The sequence below is a fragment of the Ranitomeya imitator genome, chromosome 6 (genome assembly GCF_032444005.1).
Source record: "Ranitomeya imitator isolate aRanImi1 chromosome 6, aRanImi1.pri, whole genome shotgun sequence".
In the NCBI taxonomy this organism is placed as follows: domain Eukaryota; kingdom Metazoa; phylum Chordata; class Amphibia; order Anura; family Dendrobatidae; genus Ranitomeya; species Ranitomeya imitator.
The window spans coordinates 489,874,565-489,893,042 of NC_091287.1; the positions used below are offsets into that span (position 1 = coordinate 489,874,565).

General features: G+C 49.0%; 1 protein-coding gene across 3 annotated transcripts in view; it reads right to left on the reverse strand.

Moving 5' to 3' along the window:
• Window positions 1–17,705, reverse strand: part of STK3 (serine/threonine kinase 3) — a 339,998-nt gene extending 322,293 nt beyond the window's left edge. For 2 of the 3 annotated variants that reach the window (XR_011314121.1, XM_069731642.1), the window contains exon 1: window positions 17,528–17,689. Coding sequence is in view for 2 of the 3 variants with exons in the window: in XM_069731642.1 (XP_069587743.1) it covers window positions 17,528–17,550 (23 nt within the window). In the remaining variant the exon portion in view is untranslated. Of the gene's footprint in view, window positions 1–17,527 lie in introns of all 3 variants that reach the window. The other variant, XM_069731641.1, reaches the window with a different exon arrangement.
• Window positions 17,706–18,478: the final 773 nt, after the last annotated feature.

Below are 18,478 nucleotides of genomic sequence, written 5' to 3' on the forward strand. Positions count from 1 at the left end.
GTTGTCCCTGTCCAAATATATATGGACCTAACTGTATGAGCTTCACTTTTTGTATTGAAATACTGAAATAAATTAACTTTTTGATGATATTCTAATTTTGTGAGAAGCACCTGTATGTGACAATGCTGAAGGGGCTGGGATCAGCGATAACGCTAGACTTGGGTGTTTAACCCCTTAGTGGCCATGGTCAATGACCAAAGCATCTAAACAGTTAGTTGGAGAAAGACTGCAGCCAACATGACTGTGGGGCACAGATGGTTTTCCTTGGTATATATGGCATAACGAAGACCCCTGCTCTTGTGTCACGATGAGAGGCATAAAATACGCAATTCAAAGTTAGAGCAGTGAATGATATTGGCAAGAAAAAGAGGAAAGAAAAAAACCAAGAAGAACGCATGCTTAAAGGGAACCTATCAGCAGAATTGTGCTCAGTTACTTACAGACAGAGTCAGGTCGGCGCCGTTATACTGATTAACATGATACCTTGGTGATGAAATCCTTCTTGTGGTGGTTGTTTAATCTTTATTTGCAGTTTTTAGTTAATGAAATGCTCGTGCTCTTGGGAGGGCCTGTGTGGGGGCTTTATTTGGTGCTCTGCTTACATATGCATCTTTATGGGCCTGCAGTCACCTGCCCCCTATTTTACATAATGCATATCATATTGTGGGGTTAGAAAAAAAAATATTTACATTCAGCAAAATGGCGGCTCCTGCGCAGTATCATGTATCGCAAAATGAATATAATATTATCGGGTAAAAATATATATAAATGTAACTTTATTAAAATGGCATCGGCGCATGCGCAGTAGCATCTACCACCTTCCGATAAATGATACTGGGCAAGCGATAGATGTTACCGCGCATGTGCCACTGCCATTTTGCTGGAGATTAAAAAAAATTGCCTGCAGCAAAAGGACACAGACGGCACTTGAGCTGTAGCACCTATTAAAACGTGATAAACGCTACTGCGCATGCGCCGCCATTTTGATGGGAGAAAAAATAATTGGCTGCAGCAAAATGGTGCTGGCAGCACTTCAGCAGTAGCAACTATATGAACATGGTAGATGATACTGCGCATGCACCACTGCCATTTTGATTAAGTTAATTATTTTACCGAACAATATTAAATACATTATGCAATACATGATACCGTGCAGGGGCCGCCAACATTTTTCTGAATGTAATTTTTTTTTCTAACCCCACAATAGTACATGCGTTATGTGAAATGGGGGTGTGGTATCAGTGAACTGACATAAGCACATTCAGATGAATACCTAAGCAGAGCACCACATGAAGACCCCCACAGCTCTGCCCCAGAGCACGGGCATATCATTAACTCAAAACTGAAAATAAAGATTAAACATCAACCACAAGACGGATTTCATCACCAGGTATCATTGTAGTCAGTAAAACGGCACCGACCTGACACTGTCTGTAGGTTACTGGGCACAATCCTGCTGACAGGTTTGCTTGAAGTCGATTACTGGGATAAAACAAAATAAGAATGTAACAAAGGTTTGGGGTTTGTTTGTTTTTTTGTTTTTGTTTTTTTAAAGCAAGATAAAAGGAAAAAAAATAAAAAAAATAATGAAATTTGAATACATTACTTGCAAACCAAATTGATGCCTTTTAGAAATCTAACTTCTGAACAAAGACAAACTTTAGGGTTTTAAAAGTGCAAAGATAACTACAATAAATAATGCTGCAACACTGAGTGTCAATCTAGGCCCTAGCACTAAAGGGTTAATTAAGGAAGCGTATGTACATCTAAGGTCTGTACCATCTGCAGCAAACAAACCTCTAACTGTTCATTTGATATCAGAAATCACCAGAAGATCATATGTCTGAATCAAGCATGATATTACAGTTTCTGGACATATCTAGCCATCCCCTATCCCCCCCCCCCCCCCCCCCCTCCCCCCAAACCCACACGAGCCGAGTGAACTGTCTTTGATGCATCACCTAAATGTAAAGAGAAGGGAATATAATAATCCACCATAAAAGTCAGGCTGCCTTCACACATGCGGTTTATTCTCACAGTTTTATATATGGGTTTTCCATTTCTATTTATTTTGAAAATAAGCCCAGGATAGTCCTAAAATTACAAAAATAAATGAATAAAAATGTACCGACTAGATCACCGTTGTTCTGCAAGGGAATCTATCAACGGGTTATTGCTACCTCATCTGAGAGTAGCATGATGTAGGGGCAGGAACACCGATTCCAACAATGTGTCCCTTACTGGGCTTTTTGAGTTTGAGGGTTCCGCGCAGGATCTTAGTGAGAGCTCAGATGTTGCTCCTGGGATCCGTGGTAGCCATTTTCCCAACTTAGGGGTCACTGCTCCAAGTGCTCCTATCACCACCGGAATCACTGTTGCCATCACCTTCCACACCTTCTCCAGTTCTCCTTTCAGGCCCTGGTATTTCTCCAGCTTCTCATACTTCTTTCTGGTGTTGGTGTCACTTGGCACTGCCACATTTATTATCATTGCTGTCTTCTAATCCTTGTCTACTATCACAATGAAACTTTCTCATGGCACTTGCACGGACGTCAGAAAGGTGAAGCGAGTTCATTGGCCGTGAACTTGCAGGAGCTGGACCCATCGTGGAACAAATGGATTAAAAGCATCTTTGCGGAAAAGTGAGGAATATTGTTGTTTGCTTTTTTACATCTTTTGCAGATGACGAGGGCATCGGGGGAATGGGCGAGGTTGTAAGTGTGGTTTAATTAAGCTTATTAAAGGAATCAGTGTCTTTCTTTCAATTAAAGGACTTTTTGTCTGTTTTATTCTAAGGTGAATATGGGGTTTGTAATGGTGGTGTCTTATTGACGCCTTTCTAGTACTAACATCGGGGCTTGATGTCACCTGACAATACAAAGGTAACATCAACCCCCCAAAATATCACCCCACTTGTCACCGCTACAGGGCAACTGGGAAGAGCAAGGCTAAGTGGCAGAATTGGCGCATCTTAGAGATGCGCCTTTTCTGGGGCGGCTGAGAGCTGATGTTTTTAGCCTGAGGCGCCAGTATCCATGGTGCCTTCCTTGGCTATTAATATCAGTCCGCAGCTGTTTGCATAGCCTTTGCTGGTTATTAATTATAGGGGGACCCCATGTCATTTTATTTTTGGGGTCCCCTATTTTAATAGCCAGTAAAGGCTAAATATACAGCTCGGCGAGCTGCTATTAACAGCCTAGGAAGCTCCATGGGTATTAGCCCCTTCCCAGGCTATCAACATCGGCCTCCAGCCGTCGGTTTTTCCTCTGCTGGTTACAAAAATTGTGCTGGAGCCTACGCCTTTTTTTTCACTAAAAATAATCTTTTATTAATTAAATACATGTACAGTAATCTGCACAAACACTGTACTAACTGTATACAGTACAGATCAAACGTTTGGACACACCTTCTCATTTAAAGATTTTTCTGTATTTTCATGATTATAAATTGTACATTCACACTGAAGGCATCAAAACTATGAATTAACACATGTGGAATTATATACTTAAAAAGTGTGAAACAACTGAAATTATGTCTCATTCTAGTTCTTCAAAGTAGCCACCTTTTGCTTTGATGACTGCTTTGCACACTCTTGGCATTCTCTTCATGAGCTTCAAGAGGTAGTCACCGGAAATGGTTTTCCAACAATCTTGAAGGAGTTCCCAGAGATGCTTAGCACTTGTTGGCCCTTTTGCCTTCACTCTGCGGTCCAGTTCACCCCAAACCATCTCGATTGGGTTCAGGTCTGGTGACTGTGGAGGCCAGGCCATCTGGCGTAGCACCCCATCACTCTCCTTCTTAGCCCTTACACAGCCTGGAGGTGTGTTTGGGGTCAATGTCCTGTCGAAAAATAAATGATGGTCCAACTAAACGCAAAGCGGATGGAATAGCATGCCGCTGTAAGATGCTGTGGTAGCCATGCTTGTTCAGTATGCCTTCAATTGTGAATAAATCCCCAACAGTGTCACCAGCAAAGCACCCCCACACCATCACACCACCATGCTTCACGGTGGGAACCAGGCATGTAGAGTCCAACCGTTCACCTTTTCTGCGTCGCACAAAGACACTGTGCTTGGAACCAAAGATCTCAAATTTGGACTCATCAGACCAAAGCACAGATTTCCACTGGTCTAATGTCCATTCCTTGTGTTCTTTAGCCCAAACAAGTCTCTTCTGCTTGTTGCCTGTCCTTAGCAGTGGTTTCCTAGCAGCTATTTTACCATGAAGGCCTGCTGCACAAAGTCTCCTCTTATTAGTTGTTGTAGAGATGTGTCTGCTGCTAGAACTCTGTGTAGCATTGACCTGGTCTCTAATCTGAGCTGCTGTTAACCTGCAATTTCTGAGGCTGTTGACTCGGATAAACTTATCCTCAGAAGCAGAGGTGACTCTTGGTCTTCTTTTCCTGGGGCGGTCCTCATGTGAGCCAGTTTCTTTGTAGCGTTTGATGGTTTTTGACACTGCACTTGGGGACACTTTCAAAGTTTTCCCAATTTATCGGACTGACTGACCTTACTTTCTTAAAGTAATGATGGCCACTCGTTTTTCTTTACTTAGCTGTTTTTTTCTTGCCATAATACAAATTCTAAGGCCACATTCACACGTTCCTTTTTATCCTGCGGGTTCTCCCGCAGCGGATTTGATAAATCTGCAGGGCAAACCCGCTGCGGTTATCCCTGCAGATTTATCGCGGTTTGTCCTGTGGGTTCCGCTGCGGGATTTACCCCTACTATTGATGCTGCATATGCAGCAATATGCAGCATCAATAGTAGTGTTAAAAATAGTAAAATCATGATGATATACTCACCCTCTGACGTCCCGATCTCCTGGGCGCTGCAGGCAGCGGTCCGGTTCCAAAGATGCTGTGCGACCAGGACCTTCGGTGACGTCACGGTTCCGCAGTAAAAACCGCATAGTGTGAACATGGCCTAACAGTCCATTCAGTAGGACTATCAGCTGTGTATCCACCAGACTTGTGCTCAACACAACTGATGGTCCCAACCCCATTTATAAGGCAAGAAATCCCACTTATTAAACCTGACAGGGCACACCTGTGAAGTGAAAACCATTTCCGGTGACTACCTCTTGAAGCTCATCAAGAGAATGTCAAGAGTGTGCAAAGCAGTCATCAAAGCAAAAGGTGGCTACTTTGAAGAACCTAGAATATAAGACATAATTTCAGTTGTTTCACACTTTTTTGTTAAGTATATAATTCCACATGTGTTAAATCATAGTTCTGATACCTTCAGTGTGAATTTACAATTTTCAGAGTCATGAAAATACAGAAAAATCTTTAAACGAGAAGGTGTGTCCAAATTTTTGGTCTGTATTGTATGTCACAGACATCTGTATATCTACCTATTCTATTTGTATTTACTGTATCTGTAATCCAGTTCTTCTATCCTACACATATACACACACACACACATTTTATGCTGAATGGGGGTATATAATCAGTAAAGTCAACAGTGATCTAACCCATTAGAGTTTAGTAGCTGTGCAATATAGAATAAATATACTCAAAACCAATATATCAAAACATGCCTGCATAATGAAAATGTAATAACATATCCATTACCAACAGAGTAGATGGGGTCCAGGCGTCCACCACACCCAACGCGCATTTCGCAATGAAACGCTTCGTCCACGGGTGGTTAGTCGCTGGTAAGGGAACTTTTTATAGTGCCATAGGCCAATAGAGGGGGATGGGGTGTGTGATCCTATCCAAGCGGTCACATGATCGGAGAAAGCCGGCCCGCCTGAGCAGGGATCCTCACAGCAGAAGGAGCTCTTCATGTGATGACTGGGCGGCACCTCCGGTCATGTGATCAAAGGGACACCCGGTCACGGGGTAAAGGAATCCACATGGTGGGGTATAATCATGTGATTTTGCGGAGTCCACAAAACAAGGTAATGAGACATTCGGAGGATCAGGAGTTCTGAGGAATAGTGAAGTGCCAGGAGGAGTGAAATAAATTACCCTGATGTAAGTGAGGTTTGTAATACATAGTGATGTGAAAAAAGAAGGACCGCAATGTCCCAGTAACTAGGCAGTTCGCCATTTACCAGTCCATTGCATGCCTTGCCCTGGTAATTATACCTTAAAAATTAATAATTATGGTATTACTCATGTAGCCTTACATGGGATGCTACCCAATTACTAATGCGTTATATACGTGCTTTTGTTATATGCCATTACCCTTTCGTACATTTATTATATTGTTGTACGTGTCCAGGCTGTGCCACCTATCTACCTAATCTGTGTTTTTTATTCCCCTATTGCCCTTATGGCCTGATTTTATTAGTGTTTACATCAATAAACTTGATTTTGCCTTTTCATAAAGTCTTTTTCTAGGTGTTTCTTACAATTTTATGCTTCATATAAGATCTCAGTATAGGTGTCTTAGGCCGGGGTAACACTTGCGAGTGTGATGCGAGAAACCCGCACATCAATACCCGGCACTGCCACCGGCACTCAGGACCGGAGGATTCAGCTGCATAGAAATACATGCAGACGCACGCTCCGTTCCCAAGTGCCGGAGGCAGCGCAGGGTATTGATGCGCGAGTTTCTCGCATCACACTCGCAAGTGTGACCCCAGCCTTATTCTCAGATTAGGTGGCAAAAATCTGTTGACAGATTCACTTTTAGTACTTCTGTCTGTCTTCCCCACTTCCAGTGGGAGACATATAGTGGCCACTGCAGCAGTCATGTGCATACACGTCTGTGCATAAATGTGGCTCTTTCCATACTAGTTTACGAAGTGCTCAGCTGTTGTGTGTAACTCTCAGGAAAGACAATGGAGATCACTCGTGGCCACCTTGACACCTCTCCTTTTCCTTCCCAATGTCAAATGAGCAGGGGATTCCCATTCTGCGAATGTATGAAAATCCCAGAAATGGAACCTCCTCCTTATAAGATATTTATGGCATATACTTTCAGATAAAATTCCCCTTTATGCTTTTTAATATGGTCCTTCGGCGTAGTACAATCTAAAAATGTTGCCCAAGAACCAAAAAAAGGTTGGGCACCTGATTTACACGATCTGCTGCTAAAGACTTGGCGCAGATACGACAGGACACCTTCAGATGTCTTCTAAAGTCCAGGCCTTTAAGGGTTTGTACAGCTTTGGGGTATAAGTCTGCAGTCACTATGTGACTGCAGACTTGTGAACCCTCTCAGAGAACAAAGTGCTCGCTGTCAGGATTCTACGGTACCAGTACCAGGAATGATCAGACACATGACCACAAGTATGTGATTATCATACATGTGGTCACGTACCAACTAGACGTGGGCAGCCTCATTCAATACAAGTGAATTGAACAAGGTCGAATAAGTCTAGTCGAAATGTGGCCGGCACCAGAAAATCTTCAAAGTGCAATGCGCGTGCTGCAAGGCTTCATAAGTCTGCTGTCACAGAATGTACCCCAAGCTTGGAAAACCTATTGAAAGGGTCAGCTGATTTAGCGGTACATGGCAAACATAGGCAAAGTTAGGCAGGTAGTATGTTACAGCTGATGGCTGAATATTTTACACCTCATTTAATAGTGCTGCCATATTTCTAAAATACAGCAGAACCCTATCCATTATTAACGTGACCTGTACAAAACTGGATTGTTTTATTTTCAAAAGCGAACAAAAAGGGAATGACTTCAAGCATGTCTAATATGCAAGATAGCAGCGGGAAGAACCTGAGACGCCTGACACAGCATTGCGTGGTTAGGTAACAACACTATAGTGCAGTACTACAAGAGAAACGCAGCTTGTAATGTGGAAGGAGTCAAACCTCAGGACTTCATCTAAATCTTATGGTTCATACTTAGGGGTTGTGAACCTTTTGGGGGCAATTTTTTTTTTACTTTAAAGCTAAAATTCAATTTTTACAACCGTTTTTCTTTCAAACATTTTGCCCCATTTGACATAGTTTTTGGGTTACACTATTGCGGTCTGTAAAATGAGTTACCATAACTAAAAAATAGTCAGTGAGCTTATTTATACTGAGTCCAATAGTAGAGAAAACACACATCCGCACTGCTCAAAGGTCCAACTCAGTGACCGTATTATAATATCGGTCTAGCACCACAGAAAGTGATACTGGCTGTATGAATCCTTTACACCTGAATCAACGGGGTGCTGCTGCCAGGAAAAATGTGTGCAGAATCCAAATGGCAAAAAAGAAAAAGTAGGCGCGCACTTACCCTGTTGCGGTGACAGTCTGCTCTGCTTTCCGGCTCACAGACAGTACAGGAGGAGAGCAGAGAAGCAGAGCGCAGCGCTGGAGGACAGACGGCTGTAGGTAAGTATGTAGTGTTTGTTTTTTTTTACTTTTAGGATGGTAACCAGGGTAAACATCGGGTTACTAAGCGCGGCCCTGCGCTTAGTTACCCGATGTTTACCCTGGTTACCGGCATCGTTGGTCGCTGGAGAGCGGTCTGTGTGACAGCTCTCCAGCGACCAAACAGCGACGCTGCAGCGATCCGGATCGTTGTCGGTATCGCTGCAGCGTCGCTAAATGTGAAGGGGCCTTAAGATAATCAGATGTCTGTTTTCCCATTATAGTGTATGGCAGGGGTGTCAAACTGCATTCCTCGAGGGCTGCAAACAGGTCATGTTTTCAGGATTTCCTTGTACTGCACAGGTGATAATTTAATCTCCTAGACAAATAATGAGTTGGTGATTAAATTATCACCTGAGCAGTACAAGGAAATCCTGAAAACATGACCTGTTTGCAGCCCTCGAGGAATGCAGTTTGACACCCCTGGTGTATGGGAATGTTCACATGTCCGTCTTTTTTGTGGACCGATTGCATTTCAAGGACAGACAGTTTGACACAATTTCAAATGAATGGGTCCATCACATGAGCATTGTATGGTTTCTACTGTTTAGTGTACGCCTTGTTTTATATTTGTTTGTTTTTTGTATATGTGAAACTGATAGTAAAAATGGATACAAGGACCAAAACGGATGACAATTGGATCCAGCAAACTGATAAAAGTATATCTTTTTTTTTGCAAAGAAAAAATAAAAACCTGACATGTGAATTAGGCCTTAAGGTGGCCGTACACCCTAGATAGCTGTGAAGCAAACCACAGGAGTGACAGCTCCCGATTTAATGGAAGAAACAATTACGGTAGTAGTTTGAAATCATCTGTTGTGGATAGAGTCGGGAGGGGTCTCCATGCACATTAGGTATGAAGTGTAGGATCAATTGGTTGTAACCAGAGGAAGCCGTCTTTTCCAGTGGTTACTTGTATTTTATAATCATTCTCCATTGCTGTATTGGATTTTGGCTTTCCGTGCTCCTTGCAGAACATTTCTGACATTCTCACAGCAGACGATGCAAACAAAGATGCCGTATGCCACTGACAGAGATGGATGGAGCCCACGACTACACAATGTATGGTGGGCTGAAGGCAAAACCACCCGCTACATTGGTGTGCAATTTGGCAAGTTTTTGTCCAGCCTTGCTGTAGTGCACCCCCTGACATGTCAGTGATTAGTGGGGGTCTGAGAAATGTCATTGAAGTAGTAGGCATCTATGTGTCTGCACCTTCACATTTGCTGCTAGATTATTTTCCCTTCTGCAATATACTACAGGGAGATAAGGGAACGCATGACAAATAGTGATGGCGTGTGCGGTTGTAGTGGAGGTCGTACTCGCGTCTCCATTGTAACAATGACGGCATGGCGGCCATGTCACTGAACGAATGCACAGTGTCTGGAGTCAATACTGACAGATTGCAATAAATCCTCAGCAGCGGCGGTCCTTCAGCCGTCCTCAACGTCTAGTGAAAAAATCACCTAATATAACCCTTTTTTGTGGGTTTCGTTGTTTCCTACCCTTCTTCCAAGAGCCATAAGTTTTGGGGGGAGCTCTAATTTTTAATGACTTTCTTCTTACCATTCAATCAACAGGAAAAAAAAATATCTTTCCAAGTGCTGTGACATGGTGAACAAAAAAAAAAAATTCACAAAGGATTTGTTTTTATGACATTCGTGGGCCACTAAAAATTACCTGGTAATATGATTCTTCAGGTCAGTACGATTATGGAGACAAACATATGGCTTTTCTTTATATATACCGTATTTTAGTAGTTACAACAACAACAAAAAAAATCCGAACTGTAGAAAAAGAAAAAAAAATACACGGCTTGTGTCAACATGTAACTTTTAATTTTTTCCTTGATGGACCAATGTGTGCTAACTGGCCAAACAAGTGTTATCAGAAAAGTTTATTTCGGATAATTGCTCCATGTGAACACGCCATCCAACACAAAGACTTGTCACCTCATTGCATCTTTAGGAGAAGAAAATCCTTCTTGTCGGCAGCTCGTTTTTTACCAACAGAGGACACGCTGCCGACAACAATGAACCGCTTTGAGATCACGTAGACAGTGACAGCACCATGTAAATGGAATCAAACGATAGATGCTTGACTTGCTGTGTCATCGATACACTCATTATGGGAACATTACCGGCCCATGTAATTGGCTTTAACTAGAGATGGGCGGACCCATGGAAGTTCCGGTTCTGGCACCTGACCCAAACTGTTTAAGTTCGGTTCAGCTACCAAAACTTCCACCAGGACCACATAGAAAATAATGGATACCCAGAATGCTAAGAAAAGAAAAAAAATCTCTTGCGCTCTCCTCTGCCACAGACTAAGGCTACTTTCACACTAGCGTCGGAATCTCCCCGTCGCAATGCGTCGGGCAGAGATTCCGACGCTAGCGTTTAACGCACTGCACAACGGAGGCAGCGGATGCATTTCTCCGGCGCATCCGCTGCCCCATTGTGAGGTGCGGGGAGGTGGGGGCGGAGCAAAAAACGTTACATGTAGTGTTTTTTGCTCCCGACGGTCCGCCAAAGCAGGACGCATCCGTCGCACGACGGATGCGACGTGTGGCAATCCGTCGCCAATACAAGTCTATGGGGAAAAAACGCATCCTGCAAGCACTTTTGCAGGATGCGTTTTTTCTGCAAAACGACGCATTGTGACGGATTGCAGTTAACGCTAGTGTGAAAGTAGCCTTACCCAAAAGACTGCTCCAGAATTCAGGCACAATCTATGAACATTTCTGTTCGGGTTCGCCCAACATCTAGATGTACCAAATCACCAATTAGGGCTGTGGAGTCGGTAAGCCAAACCTCTGACTCCTCAATTTCCATGACACAGACTCCATGACTGACTCCACAGCCCCGTCACCAAGTGATCATTGAAACATCCATGTGCTCTTTATGGTCGCCACAGAGAGAAAGCCCTTGTTTCGAAAGCAAAGAAAGGATGTAAAGACATCACTTTCCTTGCAGAAACAGGAATGGACTGACTGGCAGCTTATCCTGAGAGGAGCCAGTTAACAGAAGCCACCAATGGAGCATCTGGAGGTAAGGAGATGGTCCTAGAACGACAATCCTCCAACAGTTTGGATCGACAGACCATCTCCTAATTTGTATGGAAGGCGCCCCCCCCTAAACCCCCAAACCCCCCCCCCCCCCCCCCCCACAGGTGATGTTGGGAGTGAGAAGAGCGAAGAGAAGACCATCAGGGGAGCCTAGCAGTGGTTCTCCCGTTGAGAACACTCGAACATAAGGCTGCAGCGACCATTCTTATTCTTATGGGGAATCAGAAGAGGCAGCCATCCACCAAACTACCAATGTGGAGATTTAGGCTGGGTTCAGACGACTGTACGAGAAATGACCCTTTTTAGTTCAGAAATAATGACTATTTCATCCATGCTGGGAAAGCGCTCATCTGAACCAACACATTCACATACATTGATCCATGAACTGTTTTGCACAGACAACACACGGACTGAAAACACAGTCATTGGAAATCAGCTTTAGAAGTAAAAATTGGCATAAAGGGGGATCCCCACATTTACAAGGTAGAAAGAAGAACTGGTCTGTCAGAACGGCTCAGAAGTAGATATGCTTTACATGGATAGACATTTATGAATGGCCGCCATCATCTTGACCTAAAAGGGATCACCAAACCCTATCAGCCACAACGACGCAACTCTCACCCTGGAGGACCTGGCATTATAAAACAGACGCCCTGATGTAACTGGACAGTAAGTAATGCTTCATATCTCCTGTGGAGGCGCTGCAGAGGAACCGAACACTTGCTTCTAAGGCACGATAACGATCATAGATGATCTTGGAAAGACAACATGTGATCAACTTTATTGCGCAGAAAATACTCTAAAACAGAGTTTGTGCAAAAAGCGCACAACCCTAGGTATTTGCATAGAAAAGCGTTAGCATATCCACGCCAATCTTGTGAGGGGTCCGCAGTGCTGCCTTCATATCACATTTCCTCTGGATCGGCTAATCTGTTAGTAGGGACAGTCATGTGAATTACCAGGTAAAGGATTTCTTCCATAGAAGTGAATAGAAAGCATCAGAGTCCTGCCTTGTACAGTTTCTTGATGAATGAACTGCAGCAATTACACAACTCTGCTGGACTGCAAAAAAAAATGAACTCAGCAGTCAGCAGGGACTGAGATAGGAAGCTCCGGCCCATCATGGACCACAAGATAGTATTTCCCCCTCCCCTCTGTTTATTTCAACACGGTAAGAGACAAGAGGTTCCTGGGCGGCTACTTATCTCCCGACAGAACAGTCTATTGTCCCATATGCTCGATACTCACTTTCAGCCATTTTAATTACTAAAGATCTCAGGCAACTCTGTGTTCTCAGGCTTTAAACTGAATTTGTAACCGGGTTTTTGCTGCCTCAACTGAGAGCAGAATAATATAGGGGCACAGACCCTGATTCCGGGGATGTGTCACTTACTGGGGTGCTTGCTGTTATTTGGTAAAAATCAATGATTTCTCCGCTGAAAATCTAGCAGTGCGCAGAATGATGAGCCCTGTTTAACCCCGTCTCCACCACGGACTGGCAGATTTCTGTGTACACTGTGCATAGGCAGAAAGTTGCCAATCTGTGGTGGGGGCAGGTTATACAGAGCTCATGATTATGGAGGACTACATGGTAGTAGGATTACAAGTCCTCTAGTGATAATCTCCTGCTGAGAAAACAGATCTTATCAAAACTACAGGAAGCAGACTATTAGTGATACAACTCTGTAATCAGTGTCTCTATCTCTACATTATGCTGCTGGCAAGTTAAGTGCCAAAAAAACTTGTGACAAATTTCCTTAACACAAGTAGGCAAACCCTGCCATTTTGCGATTACCAGTTACACCATGTCTGCCGTCATCCCTTCACCCAGAAAAACTGTGTAAAAACAGGAATTGAGAGTCCATGCTCCAGTGTAATATGTTATGCAGAAGATTGAGAAGCCCGTTTCCAAAAAAAATAAATAAATAAAACATATCCACAATGCTGGGGTCACACATTACACCCACTGCCAATGAGCGACTGACATGACAATATGATGCGCTTTACCACTTGGCCATTGATAATATGAAAATCACGTTGATTTCCTGCAACAAAACCCATGTGTGCGGTTTCAGACGATTCATGGTCCTAACATGTGAGCCCTGTGCCTGTTTGCTTGTAACAACGTATCAGTGCAGACACAGAACATGTGCAAGTGCTCAGACCCCGAGTGCCCGGGGGTATTCTGCAATTTGCAAAATTCACCGTAAATGCATGTGAACACAAATTGTATGGAGGTGGTGCTGGATGCGAGCCCATTCCATACATGGCTAATGGCGGCACCTCAGCCCACATTCACACTTTCAGTTTTTTACATCGGTGTTTGTGAGCCAAAACCAGGAGTGGGTGATAAATACAGAAGTGGTGCACATGTTTCTATTATACTTTTCCTCTGATTGTTACACTCCTGGTTTTGGCTGAGGCTACGTTCACATTAGCGTTGCGCGCCGCTGCGTCGGCGACGCAACGCACGACGCACGCAAAAACGCGTGCAAACGCACGCAAAAACGCTGCGTTTTGCGACGCGTGCGTCGCTTTTTGACGAAAATCGGACGCAAGAAAAATGCAACTTGTTGCATTTTCTTGCGTCCGACGCTAGCGTCAAAAACGACGCACGTGTCGGAAAACGCAACGCGAAAAACGCATGCGTCCCCCATGTTAAACATAGGGGCGCATGACGCGTGCGTCGCCGCTGCGTTTCCCGACACAGCGTCGTGAAACGCTAATGTGAACGTAGCCTTACAAATACTGATATCAAATACTGACCAAATACTGAACATGGCCTCAGTTTTACTGCTGTGATCGGTGTTCGCTCCAATTGCAGCAATGTAATCTCCTATTAAACGTCCTGCAACAAAATTGCCGGGTGCTGATGTCACTGTCATGGCAGCAGGGGGTCTACTGATAGACTGTATACCTATAAAACCCACCCTGGGGTATTGCACAGTGAATTATACAAGCAATCGCAGGTTCAGATCACATATACATATAAATATATATATATAATATTTATTTATGTTATATTGCCCCCTTTTGTCCAATTTTTGTAAATTTTCTCGGCTAGTGAACAACTGTCCAAACTAAAACTAATAAGATATTATATTTCTCGCAATCAATGAATGCAGGAAACGGTGAGGAGAAAAATGGCAGAACTGCTGTTCTATTCTCATTTCGCCTCCCCCAAGTCCCCTCAAGAAGTCGTTTGAACCCCAACATAGACGTGATAAAAACTACGTCTCATCCCACCAAAAAAAAAAAAAGTGAGACTAACAACTTTATCAATCAAAAAACCAAATGGATAGCTCTTTGAAATCAGAAATAAAGAGGGCTCCACTGCGGCTGTCACCCATGGAACCCCAGAAAGCAAGCAGGAACATGGGACATTGAATATAAAGTATCTAATGGGTTAGCAGCATTTACACTGCTTAACCTTCATCAGGCTACATAATATTACAATGTTAACAGGCTGCAGAGGTACAATTGTACCTTCATATATATTTTATTGAAATTTGGCCAATATATTCCGGACCAAAACTGCAGAGATGTCACGAAATTTCAGCCCTCTACGGCCTTTCGAAAAAAAAAGTTATTGCAATTTTAAAACAGAATAGTTACAATTGTACCTACTCAGCCGGACGGAGGTTAAGCAATGAAAGCAATGACTAATGTCAGGCAGGTGATGGGCACTTAGATACAGGTGGCAGGCAGTCGGGTGCGGGGGGAACGCCTGTCGGGGGCGCGGGGGGGGGGGGGGGAACGCCTGTCGGGGGCGCGGGGGGGGGGGGGGGGGAAACGCCTGTCGGGGGCGCGGGGGGGGGGGAACGCCTGTCGGGGGCGCGGGGGGGGGGAACGCCTGTCGGGGGCACGGGGGGGGGGGGGAACGCCTGTCGGGGGCGGGGGGGAACGCCTGTCGGGGGCGCGGGGGAGGGGAACGCCTGTCGGGGGAGGGGAACGCCTGTCGGGGGCGCGGGGGGGGGGGGGGGGAACGCCTGTCGGGGGCGCGGGGGGGGGGGGGGAACGCCTGTCGGGGGCGCGGGGGGGGGGGAACGCCTGTCGGGGGCGCGGGGGGGGGGGGGAACGCCTGTCGGGGGCGCGGGAAGGGAACGCCTGTCGGGGGCGCGGGGGGGGAAACGCCTGTCGGGGGACGGTGGGGAACGCCTGTCGGTCGGGGGCGCGGGGGGGGGGGGGAACGCCTGTCGGGGGCGCGGGGGGGGGGGAACGCCTGTCGGGGGTGCGGGGGGGGGGGAACGCCTGTCGGGGGGGAACGCCTGTCGGGGGCGCGGGGGGGAACACCTGTGGGGGCGCGGGGGGGGGAACGCCTGTCGGGGGCGCGGGGGGGGGGGAACGCCTGTCGGGGGCGCGGGGGGGGAACGCCTGTCGGGGGCGTGGGGGGGGGGAACGCCTGTCGGGGGCGGGGGGGGGGGGGGAACGCCTGTCGGGGGCGGGGGGGGGGGGGGGGGAACGCCTGTCGGGGGCGGGGGGGGGGGGGAACGCCTGTCGGGGGCGGGGGGGGGGGGAACGCCTGTCGGGGGCGCGGGGGGGGGGGGGAACGCCAGTCGGGGGCGCGGGGGGGGGGGGGGAACGCCTGTCGGGGGCGCGGGGGGGGGAACGCCTGTCGGGGGCGCGGGGGGGGGGGGAACGCCTGTCGGGGGCGCGGGGGGGGGGGGGAACGCCTGTCGGGGGCGCGGGGGGGGGGGGAACGCCTGTCGGGGGCGCGGGGGGGGGGGGGAACGCCTGTCGGGGGCGCGGGGGGGGGGGGGAACGCCTGCCGGGGGCGCCGGGGGGGGGGAACGCCTGTCGGGGGCGCGGGGGGGGAACGCCTGTCGGGGGCGCGGGGGGGGGGGAACGCCTGTCGAGGGGGGCGGGGGGGGGGAACGCCTGTCGGGGGCGCGGGGGGGGGGGGAACGCCTGTCGGGGGCGCGGGGGGGGGGGGGGAACGCCTGTCGGGGGCGCGGGGGGGGGGAACGCCTGTCGGGGGCGCGGGGGGGGGGAACGCCTGTCGGGGGCGCGGGGGGGGGGGGGGGAACGCCTGCCGGGGGCGCCGGGGGGGGGGAACGCCTGTCGGGGGCGCGGGGGGGGAACGCCTGTCGGGGGCGCGGGGGGGGGGGAACGCCTGTCGAGGGGGGCGGGGGGGGGGGAACGCCTGTCGGGGGGGGCGGGGGGGGAACGCCTGTCGGGGGGGCGGGGGGGTGAACGCCTGTCGGGGGGGGGGGGGGGAACGCCTGTCGGGGGGGGGGGGGAACGCCTGTCGGGGGGGCGGGGGGGCAACGCCTGTCGGGGGGGCGGGGGGGAACGCCTGTCGGGGGGGGCGGGGGGGAACGCCTGTCGGGGGGGCGGGGGGGAACGCCTGTCGGGGGGGCGGGGGGGAACGCCTGTCGGAGGGCGGGGGGGGAACGCCTGTCGGGGGGCGGGGGGGAACGCCTGTCGGGGGGGCGGAGGGGGGGGGAACGCCTGTCGGGGGGGCGGAGGGGGGGGGAACGCCTGTCGGGGGGGGCGGAGGGGGGGGGGGGAACGCCTGTCGGGGGCGCGGGGGGGGGGGGGAACGCCTGTCGGGGGTGCGGGGGGGGAACGCCTGTCGGGGGGGAACGCCTGTCGGGGGCGCGGGGGGGAACGCCTGTGGGGGCGCGGGGGGGGGGGGGAACGCCTGTCGGGGGCGCGGGGGGGGGGGGGAACGCCTGTCGGGGGCGCGGGGGGGGGGGGGGAACGCCTGTCGGGGGCGGGGGGGGGGGAACGCCTGTCGGGGGCGGGGGGGGAACGCCTGTCGGGGGCGCGGGGGGGGGGGGGAGGAACGCCTGTCGGGGGCGCGGGGGGGGTGGAACGCCTGTCGGGGGCGCGGGGGGGGGGGGAACGCCTGTCGGGGGCGCGGGAAGGGAACGCCTGTCGGGGGCGCGGGGGGAGAAACGCCTGTCGGGGGACGGTGGGGAACGCCTGTCGGTCGGGGGAGCGGGGGGAACGATACAAACTGCACCATCCAGGAAAGGGTTAATCTGGTGATCACGTGATGGCCCTATGTGTAGGGGCAGCTGACAGTCTGTGATGTGACACCTGAAGGATACAGGCCTGGACCACTCTATGTCCCCCAGGCCAGTGTCCACCCCTCACATGAGGACACATCCCCGCCGGGCTCACCTCTTGGGCGCAGGATGCTCCATGTTGTATCTAGCCGCTGACACCGTCCACTCCAAACTCTACGGTAAAGCGAATGGTTCCGGAACCGCCACTAACTCCGCACAACTTCCATGTTGTGCCTCACACACATCCCTCCTCCTCTCCCTCACTACACTGCAACCCAACCTGGCGCCGCCACTAAGCGTCCGCCCCTCAGACAGACACCAGGCACGGAGTGGCCACATCGGTCACAACGTCGTCTTCTGATTGGTCATGCCTCCTATCAGTTAGGTGACGCTAGCTAGCATGTTACTTCTATCGTATTGATGCACAAACAGAGAGTCGGAAGCGACATGGATAACACAGAGCATGCTGGGAGAAAGAGGCGGGGCAAAGTCGTGAAAAGGGCGGGGTTTAAGAATATAAGTCCACCCAGTCTAGAGTTTGTCAATTTCAAAGCAAAGCAGAATAGAATATAAGCATAGTGACGAGAGCGTGTAGTCAGCGGCTGAGCAATGAGCGGACGTGACCGCGCCGGAGCCGGGGCTGAGCCTAGAGGACGCTGCTCCCTATGGAGTGTAGCACGGGCCCTGCCATGAGCGCTCCCGGTCCCTTCCTCCAGTCCACTACAGAATCCCTCATACCTCAGGCTCAGACACATCTGAGGAAAATACTGATGAAATTATAGTTTACTCCTTGACCACCTAGTCTTTTTTGCTGCTTTTGCTTCCCCCCTCCAAAAAAAGTGGAAATTGTATTTACTTTTTTGTGTTTTGTTATGTAACAGGGTTAGGCTACGTTCACATTAGCGTTGTGTGCCGCTGCGTCGACGGCACAACGCACGCAAAAACACTGCGTTTTGCGACGCATGCGTCATTTTTTGCCGAAATTTGGACGCAAGAAAAATGCAACTTGTTGCGTTTTCTTGGTCCGACGCTTGCGGCAAAAAAGACGCATGCGTCGCACAACGCA